Below are 12,759 nucleotides of genomic sequence, written 5' to 3' on the forward strand. Positions count from 1 at the left end.
TTAACAAAGGCCCAGCGCCACGCCTAGAAGAGCGCTAAAAGGGCGGTTTCAGGCAGCGAGGTGAGCTGGGGGGCAGGTCCCATTAGCCGGCTCTGTGGCGCAATGGATAGCGCATTGGACTTCTAGCCGAGCCTGGTGTGGTCATTCAAAGGTTGTGGGTTCGAGTCCCACCAGAGTCGAGTTTTGACAGCTCCCTCCCTCACTTCCCATTGGGATATTTTACGGCCTCCAGTACCTTTCGAAGGTTCAGAACGAAGAACCGCAGCTCCTGCAAACCTGAAGCTGTTGCATCCAGCAGGCTTGACATCTCTGCACCCCACCCTGCTTCTCTACAGCAATAAACTTAAACTTGGCGTCTGAGTTACTACGTAGAAATCTTTCTCATCCATGGTATCTTGTAAGCAGCCCAGCACATCTGTTGGTACAAAGGGCACGGATTTGGAGGCCCTTAGTTAACTTCCTCCTCTGATCACTCTGAACCCTGCTGTAAACCAGTCAACCTATAAACCTATGGCCTTATTTGTCATGCCACCTGGCGAGCCAGAGGCAATCGGCCAGATTCCCAGCCCCTTGGGGGCTCTGGGCCTCTGAAAGCTTGGTTCCTTGATAACCAAACTTGTTGGGCATCCACAGTTGCCACTGCTCCTTAAATAGATCTCTTAATCCCTTAGTCCAGTAGAAATCTTTAAAAGTGGGGAAGGGCAGTTTTCAGGGTCTATTTATAGGTTTTAAAGATGAAATTTTATTCAGATCCCCGAACCAGCCAGCCACCAAAAAATAATAAAAATTAAAAAAAAAGATGAAATTTTAGCTTGATAAGGATTTGGACCTATATCTTCTGGAGTATGGAGTGCCTCCTTTTGCGAAACCTGGGAAAATTCAATTAACACCTCCTCCATGGGTATCACATTCAGGGGGCAGTATGTGCAGTGGTTATGGGCATGGGCATTGGCATTCAACAGACTTGGGTTCAACTTCTTGTTGACAGTGCAAAGTCTCAGTTTCTTATATATAAAAATCGGGACATACTCATAGTGCTTACCTCATAGGGTTGGTATGGAGATTCATAGGGAGCATTTGAAGTACTGCTTGACATATTTATTATTGTAGCTTATAGGCTCATTGAGCACAAAGCACAAACAAGATCAGAATCTAGACACGAAGATTATGTCTGATTGTGTCCACAGGGCTAATAGAAGCTCAATAAATGTTTGTTGAATGAATGAAAGGGAGAGTGAATTGCAGGATCTGACTTCATCCACACCAGGATCCATAGGTATAAGCATGATTATTTCCACATCGACTGCTGAAGTTGTATGCAAAATGGGCCAGGTGAGAGTTTGGGGGAGGGTGCTGGTGACCAGCCACCTGCTCTCTTCCACCCAGGCTTGTTACACTGGTGAGCCAAGGCAGTAACCCACCAGACACTGGGCCAGGCCTGGGAGAGAAGCAAAAGGACATAGAGGGAACAAAACACTGCCTTCAACTTGCTTACTGTCTGGCTGGACAGAGAGGGCGGAAGGAGATGAGACTAGAATAGGTTGTCCCTCACCAAGTGCTCATGTACTTCTGGCGTAACACTCACTGCACAGAATTGTGATTATTTATTTAACCATTTTAGCTTTCTAGTCAGAAACAGCTGGGGTGCACTCTCAGGACCGCTGTAAGACTTTGAGCAAGTCACCTCTCCCCATGGATCCTCGGTGTCCTCACCTGCTGAATGGCAATACAGTCATCAACAGCACCTGACTTCTGGGACTGAGCAAGGATTCAGGCAGGTGATGCACATCAAGCTATCAGCTCAGGGCTGGCACAAGAAAGGCCCTCAGCTGGCATAACTGCTCAACTCCAGGAGGGCAGGGATGGAACTGTCTTGATCATTGCTGAACCTCCAGCATCTGCCTTCAGCAAAGGCTCAGAAGATATCAGTGAAATGATTGAAGACTAGTAGGCTTGTGCATTACATTAGGATACATAGGGAGGGGAGGGCCATATGGTGATAAAAGTGATTGCAAAGGGCTTTGTCTGCCAAACTGAGGAGTTTATCCCAGGGCAACCATCAAGGGGGTTCTCATCAGGAGAACCATCAAGGGTTTCTAAGAAGGGCAGAAGCTGAGTACTATTGTTTGTGGGACAGGCCTAGCTTAGGCTGATTTCACAGTGGGATCCCTGCCACTGACCTGTCCCCCATCTCCACTGCATTAGGAAATGAGTGTCAGTGCTGAAATCTCCAGACTTACTAGAAGCTGGCATTTGGACACACATGAAAAGAGTTCAGGCACCCCAGGGCAGTAAAGTGGTTTGGCCACTGGCACACAGTAGGTGTCTACCCTGTAGATATGCCAGTTCCAGTTGGCATTAGAACCTCTGAGCTCTAGAAGCCCTCCCACTCTGAGTGTGTGCATCACCTCCCTCAATCCTTGCTCAGTCCCAGAAGGCAGGAGCCATGATGACTGTATTGCCACATATAATACATGGCTTGACACTGTACGTGGTGATTTCAGAGGCCTTGATGGGCCTTCCCGGCAAATAACACCTTCCATTTCCTAAGTGCTTATGGTGTACTAATAAAGCACTAACTATGCATCATTTTACTAAGCCTCATAACGGCCCTGCTCTGAAGTAGGTATACTATGTCCCCATTTTACAGATGAGAAAACAGGCTGAAAGGGGTGATGTGACTACTGCAAGTGCACAGAGCTGGTCAGTGGCAGGGCCAGGTCTGTCTGCCTTCAGAGCCCGGGCCCTCAAACACTGTTCTGAGGTCAGCTATATACGGTTTTTATCAAGCAAAGGGAAAGGGGGCTTTCTCTTGGCTATTAGGAGAGAACTCAAGACCTGGCTGTCCCACACCGGGATCCACCACAGCTCAGCTGTGATCCTAGGAGACTCGTTGAACAAAAGACCTGGGGTCTTCATCATAAGGTGAGGCTACCATTGGGGACCGAATGAAATCTCACACGTAGGGTGTTCAGCACAGGCTTTGGTATCCATTTCTTCAACAATGAAATACCAAACCCCTATTATGTGCCAAGCACTGTTCACAACAGGAAAGGAAAAGGGCAAGGGTCCCTGCCCTCCTGGGGCAGACACGGAACTCATAAGTAAATGAAATAACATCATTTCAGAGTTGGTAGGTAAGGGCTCAAAAGAAAATAAGGTGGGACGGGCTAGTTAGCTCAACTGGAGTGCAGCCTTATAACCCTAAGGTTACAGGTTGAGATCCCCATACTGGCCAGCTGGAAAAAAAAAAAAAGGAAGGTGATAGCATGGAGTGAGGGGTGAGGGACTGCTTCAGATGGTGTGGTCAGGGAAGGCCTCTTGAAGGAAGTGACATTGGAGCAGAGATGTGAATGACAAGGAGCTGACCATGTAATGACCTGGGGACAGAATGCTATTGCCAAACGCAGGAAGCCTGGTATATTCAGAAGGCAGGATGGATGGATGGTTAGTTCGGTTGGTCAGAGTGTGGCTTTCTGGGCAGGTCTTTGGACAACCCCCGGTTCCAGCCCCAGCTGTTTCTATTGCCTCATTAGTAAAACACAAGCAAGAGTACCACCTCTCTCCTTGGGTGGTGGCCTTGAGGTGTCAATGCAATAATGCATCTCATGTGCTTGGCATTGCCTGGCACATAGTATGGTTGTAAATGAACTGTAGCCATTATTATAGACAGGGAAATTGAGGCATAGGAAAACCAACCAGGAGGACTGCAGCCCATGTTCTAGTTACTCTAGGCAATTCCTTGCTTACCTCTGGCTTCAATTAACTTATCCACACGAGGAGTTGGCCCTGAAAAACTTAAAGGCTCTGCCATCTTGGGAGTTTTTCTGGTTCTAAATCCCAAGACAAAGGGCCAGCCCGTGGCTCACTTGGGAGAGTATAGTGCTGATAACACCAAGGTCACGGGTTCAGATCCCTATATAGGGATGGCCGGTTAGCTCACTTGGGAGAGCGTGGTGCTGACAACACCAAGTCAAGGGTTAAAATCCCCTTACCGATCATCTTCTTAATAAATAAATAAATCCCAAGACAGGGCCATCCATTCTTCCAATGATACTTTTCATCCTGCCTGTCCCCACTCCTTGGCGCTGACCCAAGCAAAATGCCTGTTTGCCACTCCAAAATGAACTGCAGTCTTGCACCTTTTCACACAGTAAGGACAAAACAGCTCTTGCTTCTCAGGCCCTTTCTCAGAAGCCCGTCATCACCTCGGTAACCCTAGGAGGTGGGTGCTGTTATTATTCCCCTTTCATTGATGGTAAAACTAGGGCTGAGAAAGGGGAAGGGACTTACCTTATGTACACTGCTAGAAAATGGTGGAGGAGCTGGGAATTTGAATCCCAGTCTGCCCAACTTCAGGCCAGAGGAGAAGGGATAGGCAGCTGCAGCTCAGGCTGGGTGGGGAATTTCTGCCCTCAGCGCTGGAAGATCCAAAGCTGCCGGAGTCATGGGTAGCATTGGGCCAAGGAGGACAAGCAGATACTTGACCTGATGGGAACTTTTATTCAGACAGCAGGCTTGTCTCCCCCTCCATGTCCCTCTTCTCAGGTCTTTGGAATTGGGTGCAGCCCTCATTCCTGTGAGGACACCCGATCTGTCCCCCAGAAAACCCTGACTGGTAGGGGGAATCCAGAACAGGGGTTGCAGACCTGAGACTTCCCAGCACAAGCCCAGACCACTGATCCCTTGTTCACATGTTGTTGTCTTTGGGCAGCTCCATCCTGGGCTGGGTCTCAAGGCCACTTGGCAGTGGTTATGACAAATTATGATAACAATGTCCCGGGGTCAATGTTCAAAGAAAAGGAACAAAGATAGCAGTGCAGCAACCCTCTGGTCTCGGGAGAAGCAGAGGGTGGGGGAGGGAGGCCTAGCCCTCTTGGCTCAGCAGCACAAGGCCTAGGCCAGGCCCTGGACATGAACAGGGGGCACCGTGATGCCCAGCTCCTCCCGCAGAGCCCTCAGGGGCTGCTCCCAGCGCCGCTCGTAGTACAGGTTGAGGACACATGGGGCTTGGCGCCCATTCTGAACTGCCCATGGGATCAGCTCGGAAACCAGCAGGTGCAGGCTCCTGTGGGCAGCAGAGGAAAAGAAAACACAGGTCCCCAAGGGCCAGGCACTCTATGGGCTCAGCAGTTGCAATATGTTTTCTCAGTTAATCCTCACACAGACCTAAGAAGGAGGTAGTTATTATCCCCACTGTTCAGATGAGAAAACAGAAGCTCAGTGAGGTAAAATTTCATGCTCAAAGCCATTTCTCTTGAACGTGCCAAAGCCCAGATGTAAACCAAGGGCTACCTAACTCTAGAAACTAATGCTAACTTACTTTCCCACTGACTGCAATCATTCTGAACCAGCACAGAGGGTCCCTAGGGTCCTGTGAACCATCCAGGCTTTATTCATTGCCCTAGAGACACCTGCCACAGGCCACTGTCACCTTTCTGCTCCATTCTTTCTATGCTTGCTTCCTGGAGAACCATCTGGGGCTACTCAGGGGCCTGCTTGCCCTTCCTGTTTCCTGGAGCCCTAACTCCTCTGAGATCTCCCCTGATCCCCTACCACTTGAAAACTTACTGAACACTGAGTCGGATCGGTCCAAATAGTGCACCCAGGATGCACATGGGCAGGCCCGTCTGGACAGCCTCAAACCATTTCACCACGATCTCCCCTGAGGGGATGAGAAATGGAGTGGGAGGTGAACAAGTGCCAGAGGGAAAGGCCAGTAGTGCTCACCGTAGGGCACAGAAAGCCATCTGGTCCTCTCTAATCTCTACCAGGGGTCAGCTGGGCCCTGGGACACTCAGATTGAGGTGGAGGAGAGGGTCCAGGAGCGAGCAGAGGAAATAAGAGCTGGAAAGAAAGCTTGGGGGAAGAATACAGAGGATCCCAAGAGCCAGTCTGACAAGTCCAGGATGGTTCCGACAGGCCTTAGGGAGTTGCTGAAGGATTCAGAGCAGGGAGGCACCTAAAGGCCAGAATGAGGCAGGGAGCCCTGGTGTTTGGACACTGCTACATCAGTGTAAAAGCCATAAAGGGGCAGTGGGGATGGAGAAGAGGGGAGGTGTGGTAGAGATGCTCTCAGGGTGTTCAGGTACAGCAGAAAATGAGGCATCGAGCCAACTGACGGGTGGCTGGCATGCCCGACCCATCCCCTACTCTGGAGGCATCTCACTTGGTGGCACTCACCCAGGATGTTGGTGGGCATCCCCAGCAGGGTGTGGAGCATGTCGTGTACCTCCCGGTACCGCTGGATCACGTACGCTAGCTCCTCATCGTCCACAAAGCGGGTGGGCACTCGGGTGTCTGGAGAGACCCTCTGACAACCATGAGCCTCCCCTAGACCCCTTCCCAACAGTTCCCAGGGCCCAACTTGCCAGCTTCTCTTTGATTCTGTTAACCACTCCCAAACCCATACCTCACCAGAAAACCCTGGGGACTTTGTTTCTGTTCACGTCTGCCAACAGGAGAGGCCCAAGCAGGGAATACATGGGATTGGCAGCTGCCCTTGGTTTACCCCAACTCACACATGTATGTAGCCTGTTGGAACCTATGACGAAGAAGAAGCCCCTAGTGGGGAGGGGGAATGGGGAGGTGTTTAATAGGTACAGAGTTTCAGTTTTGCAAGGTGAAAACGTTCTGCAGATTGGTTGCACAACAATGTGAATGTGATTAACACTATTAAACTGTACACTTAAAATGGTTAAGATGGTAAATTGCATGTTATATACTTTTTTTTTTGGCAGCTGTCATGCAGGGATCCAAACCCACAACCTTGCTGTTCTAACACTGTGTTCCTACCAACTGAGCCAACCGGCCAGCCCTCCCCCACCCTTCTTTAACAATTAAAAATAAATAAATAAATAATAAAAAAAGAGGGCTGGCCTTTAATCAGCTCTTGAATGCATGAGTAAAAGGCCTGCCCTGGGTACTTTTCTTTTTTTATTTTTATTTATTTATTATTATTATTTCTTTTAGAAATGACCGGTAAGGGGATCTTAACCCTTGACTTGGTGTTGTCAGCACCACGCTCAGCCAGTGAGTGAACCGGCCATCCCTATGTAGGATCCGAACCCGTGGCCTTGGTGTTATCAGCACCGCACTCTCCCGAGTGAGCCACGGGCCGGCCCTGCCCTGAGTACTTCTCTGACCCCAGGCAGGGTGTCCACTAACCTCCTTCGACCTACCTACCCACTGCCTCTCTGAGTCTTTAGCAGCACACATACAGAGTGGGAAGAGGCTGGTGTTCCCATTCCAAAAGCATGGCCTTAGTCTGTCCAGAGGCCCAGGGATTTAATGTCTTCATTGCTTTGGGGATGTTGGCTTGGGGCCACAGTGGGTCTGCCTCTGTGGCCTCACTGGGTCTCAGAATTTAATTTCCTGGGTAGTTCTACTTGCTGTGGAAAGCTGAAGTTGATCAAAGCCATAGCAGCTACTTTTTTTGGAGTACCTACTAGGTGCCAGCATGGTACAATGTCCTTGCATGTATTATTGTACTTCTTTCTTTTTGGCTGGCTGCTATAGGGATCAGAACCCTTGACCTTGATATTACAATACCGAGCTCTAACAAACTGAGCTAACCGGCCAGCCCTTATTATATTTTATCCAAAAAACAATCTTTTTTTTTTTTCTCACATCAATCTAGGAGGTAGATACCATTATTAGACTTAAATATAGATAAGAACAGCAAGGCTCAGAAAGGTACAGTAACTTGCCAAAGATCCACAGCTACTAAAGTGGCTGAGTCATGATTTGAAACAAAGTCTGCAGGATCCCAAAGCCAGTAGCCTTAACATCCATTATCAATAAGTTGTATAGTACCCTGAAATATAAACTTTGTTTTGTTTTGTTTTTGTGGTTGGCTGACACGTGGAAACATAAATATTAGTTCCCCTTACTTCAGATGAGGATTCTGAGGCTCAGAGAGGTTGCAGGATTTGTCCAGGGTGATAAAGCTGGGAAGAGAGGCAGGATTCTAACTCAGGCTCCTCTTAATTCCAGAGCCCATGCCTGTAATCTTCATGCCACATGATGACCACTTCCTTACCAATGCCAGCCTCAGGGAGGCTGGCCTCACCTTGACTCTTTATCTCTGGTGGGACAAAGGTACTCCTTTACACTCTGTGGACTGCTAATTTCCTTGTTCTAGAAGTGTCACAATCTCCAGGGCTGTTACCACAACTAGGATTGTGGCTGGGCAAAGTGCTCAGGGTGGCCCTGGCAGTCCCATCCCTTTACCCCCTCCCCTCCACAGCAACATGACTAAAGGCTCTGGGGAAATTCAGAAGGCTGTTCCTCCCTGGGTGGCACTTGGGGCAGGTCCCTTGGCAGGCTTCCCATTGATGAAATAACTTGAATCCTAGTGAAATCTGAGGGAAATGGTATAAAACAGGGCAGATGATTGCCCTGACAAGGCAACAGTGTCAGGAGAGTGTAAGGAACAGATCGTAGTCTCAGGGACAATAACCTTCTACAGCAGTGGTTTTCAACTTCCCACCAGGGGACATTTGCAATATCTGGAGACATTTGTGGGATTGTTGGGGGGTGCTACTGGCATCTAGTGGGTAGAGGCCAGGGATGCTGCTAAATATCCTACAATGCACAGGACAGTCCCCCAAAACAAAGATTTATCCAGCCCTAAACATCAATAGTGCAAAGGCTAAGAAACTCTATTCTAGAGCAATCTTAGGTCAGTCCTTTACCTCCTCCAGCCTAGCTGGCTCCTGCAGCAGGGGTGGATAGTCACCTGGCAGAGGTGCTATGATGGACTGTGTATGTGTTGGAAGGAGCAGGTTTGGGGCAGGGACAGGAAAGGTGGGCCAGCTGGATCCTAAGGTCCTTTTATAAACCAGGTCATGTTGTCATCCTGCTCAAAACCTTCTGATGGCTTCCTATTATTCCTATTACAAAATAGACTCCTCAGCGCTGGCCAGTTAGCTCTGTTGATTAGAGTCCAGCCTTATAATACCAAGGTTATGGGTTGAGTCCCCAAACCCACCAGCCACTAGAAAAAAAAAAAAAGACTCGTCCAGGTGGTCTGCAGAGCCTGGCCCTGGCTGACCTCCCAGCCCACTTGCTACGTGGCCCCACTCACTCCTTGTGGCCACACTGGTTGATTTTCCTTTTCTTGAACACACAGAGCTTTTGCACCTACTATTCCCTCTGTCTGGAATGCTCTTCCCCAGCACTCGACAGGGCTGCCGCCTCCTCATCCTGCAAGTCTCCTCGGAGGGGCCACTCCAACCACCCTATCAGATGCGGTTGTGCCCTCTCCCCACCAAAGCTGTCCTCTATCCCACTAACTTGTTTTCTTCATAGGACCCATCTGCTAGGACATAAGCTCCATAAAGGCAGGCTTTTTACTGGTTTTGTGCACTGTGTCCCAGTCGCTGAGAACAGTGCCTGGTACATTCTAAGTACTCAGTAAATATTTTACTTGAACTTTTATATGAAAAAATTTTTTTACTACTTCTCCAACTAGAGTATAAACTCAGTGAGGGCAGGAACCTTGGCTGGCTAGTTCACCATTATATCCGCAGCACATGGGACAGTGGAGGACACATGGCAGATGCTGAATAAATGAATGAGTTCTTCACTGTTGGAAACACACCTTCCCCACCCCACCACTAGCCCTGTCCCCCTGCTTGGGGCTGGAGAGTGCCACGCTAGTCATACCCTAGGAAAAGCAAATGTCCCTAGAATAGGGGACACAGTGCAGCAGTTAAAGCATGATCTGGAGTTGAATGTTGACTTCATTAATACTGGCTGTATGAAATTGGCAAGCTGCATAACTGCTCTGAGCCTCCATTTCCTCATCTATTAAAAGAGGATAATAAGAGAACATACTTGACAGGGTTTGTGACAGGATTCAGCAAGATCACGTATGAGCCTGGCACCTGGCATGCAGTAAGAGGTTAATAAACACTGGCCAGTATTATAATTTGGAGCAATGTTCCCACCCCATGTGCCTGTCTGATAAAAAATGACAAAGCCTTGGCATGAGACTGAAAAGTACTCCTGTCCATGGCAGCAGCTCAGGGTGTCACTCCTGTACCATTCCTCTGCCCTTCCTAGTGACTGGCAGATGCACAGAAGCTGGAAACTCACATTCACATCCAGGAAACGGAGATACTCGCGGCCAAGGGAGCCTTCAGGCAGACTCTGGAGCTTGCCCAGGTCAAGGGTGGACAGAGAGATTCTGGGACGCTCCCTGAAAGGCAGAAGGCAGTACTTTGGTATTGGGAGGGTACCAACAAAGGCAGGTAAAAGGCCGACTACTGCAAGCTTGAGGGAAGGGGTGCACAGAGCAGCACTGTGGCCACAAGCCTTAATGGAGCACCTACTAAAGGCCAGGCCAGTGTGAGGGACTGAAGAGACTACTACAAACCAAGGACATGATTCCTGCCTGCAGGATGTGATCAGGGTACTCACAAAAAGTACTGCAGGAGAAGGATACAGCTAGCACATATTATGGGAGCTTAATGAAGGCACAGAGCTCTTTGGCTGGAACTGGGAGGAGACCACCACATTGCATAACCCAGAGGTCATCATAGTGCATACACATATATGTGAATGACACCCCTACAGTTGGGTGGTGCCCAGCCTGTGAAACTATCCATTGCCAGGGTAACAAGAAGAGCTCCCAAGAGGAACAGGACTGATACACTGTAACTCTAGAGAGGTCAGGATCCCTAGAGAATTCCCCCAATCCCCCACGCAGAGCTGGCACGTACTGTAGGATCTGGGCACCCTCTGGATCCCTCCTCATCTGGTCCCTGAGGATCTTCAGGGTACGGTGTCCTGTGGTCTCCCCTAGAACTGCAACCATGTCTGAAAGGACAGAAAGGAGCACAAATGGGGGATGTGAGCTTAGGTAACTTACCTGACCTGGTCTGAGCCTTAGCTTCCTACACAATAAGGACTCATGTTGTTCAATGCTTACCAAATCACCTGGTACACAGCAAGGGCTGAATATATCTACAGTTATCATTCCTAATTTTTTTTTTTTTTTTAAAGATGACCGGTAAGGGGATTTTAACCCTTGACTTGGTGTTGTCAGCACCACGCTCTCCCAAGTGAGCTAACCGGCCATCCCTATATAGGGATCCAAACCTGTGGCCTTGGGGTTATCAGCACCACACTCTCCCAAGTGAGCCACGGGCCGGCCCATCATTCCTAATGTTTTTAATCTACTGGGGTGGGATAGCTATGGTTAGCACAGAGCTCCAAAGAATTTATAAATCACTTCCCCATCCATTGTCACAACAAAATACCATGTCTCCATTGACTGGTACAAGCATTGGTATCAGAGAGTGCCAGGTTTGAGCCAGACACAATCACAGTCTAGGTGACCTTGGGCAAATTGCTTCACATTTATAAACCTCAATGTCCTAATTTGTGAAGGGCAGATAACACCCTTTTTATAGGGTTAATGTGAGCAATCAAGAAAATTATGCAAAGAAAACAGCACACTGAGCAGCCAAAATAAGTGTTCCATGAGCAGTTAGCGTTATTTTATTTGATTTTATTTTTGGCGGCTGGCCCGTACAAGGATCCGTGTTTTTATTAGTAGGAGTAATAGTACTTCCCAGAACTTAAAAATCCAGTGAGAGATGAGAAAGGCATTGTAGAATCCTAGGTTCTAGTCATACATCCAGCAAACATTTACTGAGCATTTACTATGTGCTAGGCACTATCCAAAATGAAGCAGATACAGTGAAACAGGGCAGTCATGGTCCTTGACCTCATAAGGTTACTTTCTAATGGAATGTTATAATTTGATGGGTGCTTATAAATCATCGATTTAGTCCAGACGTTCTCAATATGGCTAGATGACAGAATCTCCAGGGAAGTAGTTGACAAAGGCAGACGTTCAGATTCCACGCCCTTTTCTCCCTCCCTCCTCCTGCCCTGCTGATTCGGATTCGGCGAGTTGAGGTGGGACCCAGGCATCTGCATTTCTAGAAACGTTCCGGTGATTGTGAGGTGCTGCCAGGTTTGGGTACCCGGACCTAGTCTATTCTCCGGTTACCCCACAGGAAACGGAGGCCTTGGCAGAGCTCGTGACCTGCCCAGGTTTCCAAGGCAAGGGCCCCCACGGGAGCGCCGAGTGCAGGTGGCCCTACCGTGGCGATAGGGGTTGTAGAGCGCCATGCCTGCAGAGCCGGCGGCCAGCAGCGCCTTCTGCAGCGGGGAGGTGGGGATATGGTCCGGGTACAGCAGGCCAGCGCCATGGCTCCGGGGCCGGAGGGACACATCTGCGGGGCAAGAAAAAGGCCGAGGTCAGAGGAGCCGCGCGCCCCAGTCCCCTTCCCGCCTGCGCCAGGGACCCGGTGCCACTTGCCTGCAGCAGGCCCGGGGCGACCAGGCAGCCGACGGAGGGGGCGCAGGACCCGGCGCAGCAGCGTCGCCATGGCAGCGAGCGTCCGCGGGAGGATGGCTGGGCAAGGCGACGCCCCAAATTTCTCTGGCGACGGAGCAGCGCCGGAGTCAAGTAACACGGCTCCGACTGCGCTGTCTACGGACTTTTGAGAGGAAACATCGTCCCACGGACAGGAAGAGGTCCTATCGCCAAGCGCGAGAAGGAAACCCACGCGACCAGTACGAGGCCCTCCTCATTTCACCTCATCCCCGGAACCGGTCTCCCAAGGAAACGTATCCCCGCCCTCTTTGAGGCTTAACACCGGACCCTCCTTTCTTCTCTGCTTCACGTTTCCCCCGAGGACAATTAGGTGCAAACCTCTTCCGGCTGCGGAAAGCGGAGGC

The 12,759-nt window shown here is 49.6% G+C and overlaps 1 protein-coding gene and 1 non-coding gene across 3 annotated transcripts; one reads left to right on the forward strand and one right to left on the reverse strand.

Moving 5' to 3' along the window:
• Positions 1-88: 88 nt before the first annotated feature.
• TRNAR-UCU (transfer RNA arginine (anticodon UCU)) lies at positions 89-179 on the forward strand. Its single transcript is given in 2 exon segments — positions 89-125; positions 144-179. It is a non-coding gene; the product is annotated as a tRNA-Arg (tRNA).
• Positions 180-4,495: 4,316 nt separating this feature from the next.
• Positions 4,496-12,653, reverse strand: COQ4 (coenzyme Q4). 2 transcript variants are annotated; one of them, XM_063082337.1, is made up of 7 exons: positions 12,338-12,653; positions 12,120-12,251; positions 10,728-10,824; positions 10,102-10,204; positions 6,184-6,313; positions 5,572-5,665; positions 4,496-5,068 (listed from the first exon to the last, which is right to left on the reverse strand). In XM_063082337.1, the coding sequence occupies exons 1-7, from the start codon at positions 12,405-12,407 to the stop codon at positions 4,897-4,899; spliced, it is 798 nt and encodes a 265-aa protein (XP_062938407.1). In that variant the 5' UTR covers positions 12,408-12,653; the 3' UTR covers positions 4,496-4,896. The 2 variants fall into 2 exon arrangements, with proteins under 2 accessions (XP_062938407.1, XP_062938408.1); XM_063082338.1 differs by lacking the exons at positions 4,496-5,068; positions 5,572-5,665; positions 6,184-6,313; positions 10,728-10,824 and having other exon boundaries at positions 10,104-10,204.
• Positions 12,654-12,759: the final 106 nt, after the last annotated feature.

Source organism: Cynocephalus volans, chromosome 17, assembly GCF_027409185.1.
Source record: "Cynocephalus volans isolate mCynVol1 chromosome 17, mCynVol1.pri, whole genome shotgun sequence".
Taxonomy (NCBI): domain Eukaryota; kingdom Metazoa; phylum Chordata; class Mammalia; order Dermoptera; family Cynocephalidae; genus Cynocephalus; species Cynocephalus volans.

Excerpts from the sequence above, each read along its gene's own strand:
- COQ4 (XM_063082337.1), bottom strand. The coding sequence starts at position 12,407 with ATGGCGACGCTGCTGCGCCGGGTCCTGCGCCCCCTCCGTCGGCTGCCT. Across the intron at positions 6,314-10,101 it reads TCCGTTTCCTGGATGTGAAT|AGGGTCTCTCCAGACACCCG; the intron begins GTGAGTTTCCAG and ends CATGGTTGTCAG. Across the intron at positions 5,666-6,183 it reads GATGCCCACCAACATCCTGG|GGGAGATCGTGGTGAAATGG; the intron begins GTGAGTGCCACC and ends TCATCCCCTCAG.